The sequence below is a fragment of the Arachis ipaensis genome, chromosome B02, assembly GCF_000816755.2.
Source record: "Arachis ipaensis cultivar K30076 chromosome B02, Araip1.1, whole genome shotgun sequence".
NCBI classification, from domain to species: Eukaryota; Viridiplantae; Streptophyta; class Magnoliopsida; order Fabales; family Fabaceae; genus Arachis; species Arachis ipaensis.
Window position 1 is genome coordinate 54,199,948 of NC_029786.2, and position 9,226 is coordinate 54,209,173.

The window sequence follows — 9,226 nt, forward strand, 5'->3', positions numbered from 1 at the left end:
CCGTCACTGGATTTTGTGTTTACTCTCTAGTCACTCAGTGTTTATTGGGTTAATCACTCTATTCTTCTTTTTATTCTTACTTCCTATAACTTTGTTCTTCATCTAACCAATCAACAATTATAGAATATAGACATACCAAAAATCACGAGGTCTTTAGTTAAGGTTGTAATGGGGCCAAGTAAAGGTAATGGTATATGTATAAGGCTAAGTGAGTTAATAAGTGAATCCTTAATTAGTCTAAGATCTCACCTAACATACATACTTTGTAAAGCAAAGCTTCTTTTACCTATTCTCCCATATTTTCCCACTTTTGATGTTACATGCTCATGTTTCAATGTTTATTATTTTTATCCCATGTGCATTGCTTTATTTCACATTTGGGGAATTCTTTTGTGTCCCCTTTATTCATAACACCTTTTTTTTAATGCACATGGTAATTCAATTATTTTGATTTCACATGAGCATGCTTCCCAAAACTTTTATTTTGAATTATTTTATTCTTTTCAACTTTTCTACCTTTTGTTTTTATCATCCATGTTCCCAATAGGTTTCCCACATGTAAACCATACACAATTTCTATCTTAAGCTAACCACGGATTCAACTTGGAATTTTTATTTTGTTTTTCTGCTTAAGGCTAGTAATGTAGTTTATAGAATAAAAGGGATTTAAAGGCTCAAGGGGGCTAACAAGGGTGATGTAAAAGGTAGGCTATTCTGGGATAAGTGAGCTAAAATCAAATAATGGCCTCAATCACTCTCTTGGTATGTATTTCTATTCTATAATTGGACATATATATTAAAACAAAGTAAAGAACACCAGAATAAAAAAAGAAGGGCGGAACACACAGGAATAAAATATTATGGTTTGAATGTAACCATACAATTAAGCTCAAAACTCACAGGCTGTGTGTTCTCTAGCTCAAAAATCATTTATCAGTTATGTATGTCATGCAGGTTTAGTTAAAAATTCCCATTATTCTTAATGTAAAACTTAAGGTGGCTTTAAAGTTCTAGTGTTTCTCCTTGATGAAATGTTGTTAACTAACTAACATGTAATGCTATATATACAAGGTGTGTGGATTGTTTCTATTATGTTCAAGTCCCTAGTTTACTTCCTTTTTATATTTTCAATTTAAACTAAGCTATCTTATGCTAAAAAGGGTAAACTATACTAATTAATCCACAATTTCTATAACTAATAAGTTAGAATTGCAACTAAAACTAAATGGCTAAAATATGAACTAAAGTACAACATAGAATAAATACATAAAAGTAGCAATATATATAAGTACTAAGAAAATAAAAATAAAAATAAAAATAAAAATACAGAAAGTAGCAAATAAATAAAAAGAGTATGTAGTGGTTCACCAAAAAGAACGCCAGAGATGGCGACCTCCCCACACTTAAAATGTAGCATCGTCCCCGATGCTCACTCAAGTAGGGTGTGAAGGGGTGTCATCACTGGAAGGGTGGGTAGCTGGAGTCTCTGTGGTGGTGGTCTGAGGAGCTGCCTGCTGCAGAGAAAGTGCTGACTGGATAGGGATCTCGGGGTCTACAGCCTGAATCTGAGGCGGAGCCTCCTGATGTAATGCGGCCTGCTCTGTGCTTGCCTGCGCAGCCTCGCTCTGGGGATGGGTCTCTGCCTCGTGATCATCCGCCTCCTCCTCAGATGCCTCGAATGGTGTGTCAGGCTCGGAGGGGATGTCGCCAGATCGTATCATCAGCTTCAGGTGCTCATAGCGTTGCTTGTTGCGATGCTCCATCTGGTCAAGTCGTCGAAACAGGCGGTGCACTAGATGATAGACGGGCTCTGGGGCAGGTGGAGGTGCAGTGGTGGTGGCAGGGGTAGCTGTAGAGGAAGAGGGGCCGGCAGATGGTGTGGTTGTCTCAGCAGCAGCAGTGAGGAAAGGAGGTCTGTAGCCCAAAGCCAGAAAGTTCCTACTGTGAGGGATAATCTTCTTGCATTCTGCAGCAGGTGGCCTTTCATCAGCATCCTCCCAAGGCACGTCAGCTCGACGGCCTAGCTGTGTAATCAGATAAGGAAAGGGAAGAGTGCCTCGGACGTGGACCTTGGCCATATGGTACCGGAAAAAGCGTGGCAGGTACATGTCCTTACCTTCCATCACACACCATAGGAGGGTGATCATAACGGCTGGTATCTCAGTCTCGTGAGTACTCGGCATAATGAAGTTACTAAGTATCTGATGCCATAGCCGAGCCTCATCATTCAAGTAAATCCACTTGATTCCCTTCGGCATGGTAGTGTTCTGACCCATAATCCAAGGAACGGTCGGGTCAAGGGCTATCCGGGCCTTGACTGCATCCCAATCAAATCGCATGAAGCGCATATCCTCCTCAGCTTTCTGATAACCATCCAGCTGATCAGTTTTAGGCAGAAGCTTCAGAACATCTTCAATGGCCTCTTCAGTGACCAGAATCTGCTTTCCTCTAAGGTTCACTGCATCTAGGGAGGTTTTGAAGTAATTGCAGTAGAATTCCCTAACCCAAGATGCATTGACCTCAGTTAGGTTTCTCTCCAGAAAGAACCGGCCTCTTTGTTTGATCTGATCAGAGGTGTATTGCTGGAGTTCTTCTGTGATCTTCAAAGTCCTCTCCAGGTATAGGTTCCTGGAGGTTGCAAACACCGGATACTTCAGCTCACAGTATCGGTTTGCAAACTTTATTGGATCAGTGGCAGGGATTAGCTGGTCGGCCTTCTCTTGCGGGGTAAAATTTTTCTCCCGCAAGGAGTCATCGTGCATAATATCCATAATGGACATGGAGGATTCTCCTCTTTTCCGTTTGCCAGTAGTAGCCTTTCCTTTTCCTTTTCTCTGGCTTGTAGACATCCTGAAAAACAGAAAACCAGGATATAGTGAAAACAGGAAAACAAATAGGCAAATAATCAAAAGAAACACAAAGTGGCAAAGGAGCAAAAGGATAAGGAAAATGAGTTAAGTAAATGTGCATTAAGGATTGTATAGGAGTTAAAAGTCCGAAAAGGAGAATTCACAATCCAAAATGTAATTGAATTCATGTTAAATAGAAAAATTAACATCATGCCATAGTTAGAATGTTAAAAGAAAGTGAAAGAAAATCAGAAGAGAAGTTTTGAAAGGTTAGGTTGGTTAGAATTGAAAAAGAGTTTAGGAAGTTAACATTAGTGAGTTAGTAAAAAGTGGGTTAAAGTAAGTGGCATAATGAAAATATTCCAAGTAACAAGTATTCACAGTTAGAAGCTGTAAGTAACTCATATCCAAATAAGGAAAACAGGTTGATGATGATTCAAATAGATATAGAAATAGCAAAAATTGGAATCAAACATCAAAAATACAAATTATGAACCAGGAAATAAAAAAGAATAAGAAAGCGTGCCCTGGCATTCATGAATTATTTTGGTTAAATATAGGGAAAGCACAGTTAAAAATGCCAAAATCAAAACATGAATGGAAACATTTTACAGGGATTTGGGCAGCATTCCGGCTAAAATTGGATTGACCCGGAAAATAAAAAAACAACAGAATAGTTCATATGAATAAAAAATACAGCTGCAATTACATATAAGGAATAAGAACATGAAAAATCAGAGTAAAGAGCAGCATGAAACAAGAAATTACAGCATATGAACAAAACTAACATCACAGCAACAACAGAATTGCAAAAATAATAAAACAAGAAACACGAACAGCGCAATTAAACAGACCTAAATCCACTAACCACATCCTAGGCTACCTAACAACCTAAAATCCACTACAACATGCATATCTAACTAGCCTAATGACGAACATAAATAGAAAAATATGAATGAACTACGAAGGATAGAAGGGTGGCGTTCGTCGGAACCTGGTAGGCCTAAGAAAGAGAGTGGGGCAGAGAGGTGGCTGGGGATGACGGTGGTGGTGTCTGGCGTGGCGGAGGAGGGTGGCGCGGTGGCGCCACTACAAGAAAAAAGGCCTATGGCCACGCTTTTTTTGCCACGCTTTAAAAGCGTGGCCAAAAGTGGTCAATGGCCACGCTTTTGTGAGGGTGGCGATTGAAAAGAGATTTGGCCACGTTTTTTCTTGCCACGCTTCAAAAACGTGGCGAAAAAGGTCAACGGCCACGCTTTTGGAAGGGTGGCAATTGATTAGAGAAACGGCCACGTTTTTTTCTACCACGCTTCAAAAGCGTGGCCATAGAGAGAAACAGGGACATTTTAGAAGCGTGGCGACAGAGTTTCATTACGGCCATGCTTACAAAATGTGGCCATATCGTAGTACTCTTTTGGCACGCTGTAAAAGCGTGGCCAAAAGCTTTTTTAAAAAAAAAACCCTAAAGACCCGGCCCCCAACCCAGTCCCCAACCCAATTGACGTTCTTTCAACCCGTCCCCAACCCTTATCGAGCTACCCTCATCGAGCTCATCACATCCCTTGGTCACTCTTTCACCCTTGCTACCCTATTCGAGCTCACATCCCCACCGTCTCCAGCACCACCCTCGCTGCGTCGTTAGCCTCCGCTCCCTCTCCGCCTCGTTTCCTCGTCGCCGTTACCAGCATCCTTACCGTCAGCGTCAGCGCCAATTGCTTTCCGCGTCTCTTGCTTGGTGTCGGAGCTCGGAGGCGGCAACTGTTTTCTGCGTCTCTTGCTCGGTGTCGATGTCGGTCTTGCCCTTGTTGAAGGAATAGTTGCTTCGTTGTGTTGTTTCAGGTTCTTCTCCTCTTTCTTTCATGTTTCAATTCGCGCCGGCAGTGCATTTGCAAATTTTAGGGGTTTTTTTAATGTTGTGCACAATTTAGGGGAGGTTTTGGTGGGGAACGGGAATTGAAAAATAACGATGAAATAAAGGACGGTTTGTTTATGAGTTCAAGCCTCTGGAAATTTTGAATTCCATCTGCTTATAAATGCATTCATGAGCCAATTTTTTGGGGGTTCTTTAATATGATAACCTTGTTTATAGAATATTTTGTTGTTGTTTTGTGTGTTTGCACCTATGGTTACATGTTTGTACCCGTGATTCTTTTTTAAGTTCTGTATTCCTCTTTTCTTTTCTATTTGTTTTCTTCACTAAATCAGCTTCCTTTTGGTACTACTCTGTTGTATTCCTCTGCCCTTGTTTGATGTTTTTTCGATTGGAAATTTGGAATTTTGCTAGCAGGCCAGAGAAGTATGTGACTGAAACCTGAACTAGATGTAGGAATGATGTAATTTTTGTTGGCTTTTCAAGAAATGTTGCTTGTCTTCCTTGAGTTTGTTTATTGTTCGAGTTGTGATTTTTTTTCTCTGATTTAGGGACTGGTATAACCTTGAGAAGTCGAAGCAGGTGAAGGCATTTCGTTGTGGAGAGTATGATGAGTGCATCGAGAAGGCGAAGGCATTTGCTGCTAATTCAAATAAGAAGGTGGTGAAGTATGCTCGCAGGGAGGATGCTAGTTCTGGAAGTTAGTTCATCAAAACACTCAGCACCAACTTCTTTTAAAGTTTATTATGCAACAACTTTTGGTAGTTGCTCCATCCTGGTTCATTCACTTGGTTGGTATATTCTGTTTCGTAATCATCAACTGTGTTTTTTTGTTGTTGTTGCTTCTCAAAAGTTTTGCAGTGTCATATTCTGGATTTTTTCAAGGTACATCATGTTTAATGTTCTACTGATGTTTGTAATTTTGGCTTTCTAGGATTTTCTTGGCTTGGTGGAGAAATTTTACTATCTCTCTGGCAGATATGACATTGAGCTGACTGTTGGTGATGCTGTCATGGTATCTTGAAGTGTTTGCTCAGCTTAATTTCCCCTTTCTCAATTCTATTGGCAATCTGAGAAAAAAATGTGTATTATTTCAGGAGAACTCTTTCTTATGGCCACTTGGCCATCTTGAATTAGATCTTCCAGAAGCACCTACTATCAAGGCACCCCGTCTTCCTCCACTAGTTGTTGATCCATACACGAGATATGGGCCCAAAGGAGAGATAACCCACTTATTCAGGACTCCTGAAAGTAAAGTTGCTGTAGAAGGGAGAGTTCAGTTTGATCTGCTCCAGGTAATGTTGATTTTGCTTTTCATTAACTACCCTCTGTTTAGATAATCCAACTTTATTGCTGAGTAAGTTTTTTTGGCTTTGTTTTATTTGAAGGTTATGCAAAGAGACTACAAATTAAGTTCTTATTCTTTGAATTCTGTTTCAAAAAGTTTAAGCTTTAAGTGTGTAATTGACCGCAATGTTTGAAACTACAAATTAAGTTCTTATTCTTTGTATTGATTGTATCGAGTTAAGTATGTAATTGACCGCAATATAACTTGGCTATAGCATTGTTTGATTTGTATAGTTAACCTCGGCTAATATTTTGATTTTTGTGCTTTATGTGTGTGCAGGTCAGCTTCACCGGTTCGATGGAGGTAGGCCGTGAAATAATGCATGCTGCAGCTAGCATCAACTTGAAACAAGTTTCACTTGAATTAGTAGGAAAGTCACCTCTTCTAATCTTTGATGATGCTGATGTAGATAAAGCTGCTAGCCTTGCTCTCTTGGGCATAGTATATAACAAGGTCAAATTTCTCTTAAGTGAATAATAATGAAGAAAGTCAGGTTACACATTATAATGACACTCTTTAACATTTTGTTCTTGTTTTGATTTCAGGGTGAGATATGTGTTGAAAGTTCAGTTTGTTTGTTCAGAAAGGGAATGTGCTGAATAATTATATTAAAAGATGGATTTAGGCATTTTTTTCTTCCTCTTTCACACCCTGCAGGTTTTGACAGCTACTAAAATTAGATATTGGAGGTTTTGTTCAATTAGATGCTAGATTTTGACAAGTCCCTATGAGATGTAATGGCAAAAGAGAATTGATAGGCACACAGTTTCTTCTTGTTATCATGCTATATAAAAAACATGTCTCAGTTGTGGTGGTTTGGTTTGGTTTGGTTTTTGTTGTTTTCCATTGCAGGAATGCTATTGATTCCTCTTTATTCAAGCAATGGTTGCATAACTTGCAAAGTGAGATTGGGATTCTAGCTGATGGCACCTTGGCTCTGAGACAAGTTCTAATTCAGGTAATTGCATCATCAGTGTTTAAAAAGTGGATATGATTTCTGATAATTAGGCCTTGTTAAGTGGTAATTTAAGTAACTGACTAACCTGTTAGTCTTCTAGTCTTATTCATGTTCTCAAATCAAAATCAACGAAACTAGTTGGACTCTTTTTGGTGTAAACAGGGTGTAGACATGTTTGGAAAGTGCATTGGGTTTCTCAAATTTAAAGCTGACATTTATAAGCCAGTCTATGTTTCCATTTTCTTGTGTTAATTTTAGCAAGGGACTATGAACTAGTAGACATTTTACCTGTTATGCTCTATATATATTATTCAAAAATAACTTCTTGTGCTTCAATATCCAAAAATTGGATTCCTCATCATGGCAAGCAATGTATTAATAGTATTTGATTCATAGGCATACCACATTCTGAGCTATGTGATATCTAAAATGCACAACTATTAGGATCTTTTGCTTCTTACCTTATGTTCTCAGGCATCCATCATTCCTCTTTTGCTTGTAATTTCTCTGCACTTGCACCTGATGCTGATTTCTTTCTTTATATATAATAAAGTAAACCGTGATTAGGTTCCAGGTATTGTATTTGCAAGAGGACCTGCTGTGACTGTGTTGATACTTCTGGAATCAGATGGTGAAACTTATGCTGTCCTTACTGAACAGGTTCTTAGATGTTGGATCTTTGCAGAGAGAACTATGTTTTTTTTTTCAAACATTTTAACTAGAGTTCCATATTATGCTTATTATTTTTTATTTATCAGGCAAGGGTTCCTACTGGAAGAATTATTTTGGAATTGCCTGCTGGAATGTTGGATGATGACAAGGGTGATTTCGTTGGCACTGCAGTTCGTGAGGCTTTTCTCTCTCTCTCTCTCTCTCTCTCCAATTCTCTTCATGGCTTAGTTGTGCCTCTGACAGGTTGAAAAGGAGACTGGCATAAAGTTCAAACTTGAAGACATGGTTGATCTCACTGCTTTCTTGGATTCTTCAACAGGATGCAGATTTTTTCCCTCACCAGTATACCTTAAGCATTCTGCATCAACCTTATTGCTTTATTGGTTTTGCAAATAAATAATTTTGTCGCTTAAAAAAAGAGCTAATAATGCATCTGCTTTATATTTCAATAATTTAGTTTGGTATTTTGAGCATAGTTTAGTTTCGTGTTATTGTACTTTTAGATTTGCATTTACCAATCAGTGAGCATTCAATTCAATTTCTGGCTATATGCGGTTCAATCTAACAGTATTTGATAATCCTTGCTTATGGGTCTTTTTTTTCTAAATAAAATAAAATAAAATAGTGAGAATTTATTATCTCTCTCTAAGGATCTATTTTTTTTGCTAAATGATTAACAGACAGTAGATTATAAGAGACCAACCTATGAAGAAGTTGAAAACCTCCAAGCCTTACTTCCAAGGGAGTGCAATATCTGCCAAATGCAAATCGGCGAAATGGTGAACTTTATGGATTCAAAATGTAGTTCAATCCATTTTCTTCACTAATTTTCACTTACTATGAGTTTGGAATACCACTGCCACTATTTGTAAATGGATGCTAGGTAGAAGCTGCTCATTAGGTGCCTACTACTTTTTGTAATAATAAAGATAAATAGATGTGCAAGGTGTTTGGAATTTTTATTCCTATTAGCATAACAATGCTGATGAATTTTTATAGTAGAATGTGAACCTGGTTTAATTTGGAATTGTTAATACATGCATAAATTAGATTATTTCTTATAATATTTTTATATATATCGTTTTTGTTGGTTCAATTTGTTCTTGATATTTTGCTGCAGGCTAGTATTAGAATGGATAACTTGAACCCTTAATGCACAAAGTGGAGCAGTTTTAGGTTAATTTTGATCTTTTACTAAGTATTTAGGTTGATGATCATCTCTATTAGTGTAATTTGATATATTATGAGCAGTTCTAGCTTGTATTGTTTCTATATTTTTCTTCAGTTTTTAGTTTTGGAATCTGAACTCGAGATTTATTTTATATTTGAGTAATAATTTTTTAATGTATAAAACAATTATAGTAAATTATATATCTCACTAATTATTGTTTGATTTGTCTTGTAATAAAAATTGCATACTATATTTGTAGGTTTGGTAATAAAAAAGGATTGAAAATTTATATTGTGTAGCAATGAAGATCAAGTAACGAAAAGAAATTTTTTTTTAATTTAACAAGGATTTCGCCATG

General features: G+C 37.7%; 1 protein-coding gene across 4 annotated transcripts; it reads left to right on the forward strand.

The window, feature by feature from the left end:
• Positions 5,393-8,731, forward strand: LOC107627251 (nudix hydrolase 14, chloroplastic-like). Of its 4 annotated transcripts, none has more exons than XR_002357421.1 (11): positions 5,393-5,514; positions 5,654-5,734; positions 5,817-6,014; positions 6,347-6,370; positions 6,477-6,520; positions 6,613-6,724; positions 6,920-7,025; positions 7,593-7,685; positions 7,784-7,871; positions 7,941-8,039; positions 8,378-8,731. XR_002357421.1 is itself a non-coding variant. In XM_021115822.1 (5 exons), exons 1-5 carry the CDS (start codon positions 6,795-6,797, stop codon positions 8,522-8,524), a joined length of 663 nt encoding a protein of 220 aa, XP_020971481.1. In that variant the 5' UTR covers positions 6,781-6,794; the 3' UTR covers positions 8,525-8,731. The 4 variants fall into 4 exon arrangements, 1 of the variants encoding a protein (XP_020971481.1); XR_002357422.1 differs by having other exon boundaries at positions 5,482-5,510; XR_002357420.1 differs by lacking the exons at positions 5,393-5,514; positions 5,654-5,734; positions 5,817-6,014; positions 6,347-6,370 and having other exon boundaries at positions 6,378-6,520.

Bases quoted from the DNA above. Each gene is read 5' to 3' on its own strand.
- LOC107627251 (XM_021115822.1), top strand. From the start codon at position 6,795: ATGAGATGTAATGGCAAAAGAGAATTGATAGGCACACAGTTTCTTCTT. The intron at 7,026-7,592 runs GTAATTGCATCA...AACCGTGATTAG, and splicing joins TGAGACAAGTTCTAATTCAG to GTTCCAGGTATTGTATTTGC. The intron at 7,877-7,940 runs GCTTTTCTCTCT...TGCCTCTGACAG, and splicing joins TTGGCACTGCAGTTCGTGAG to GTTGAAAAGGAGACTGGCAT.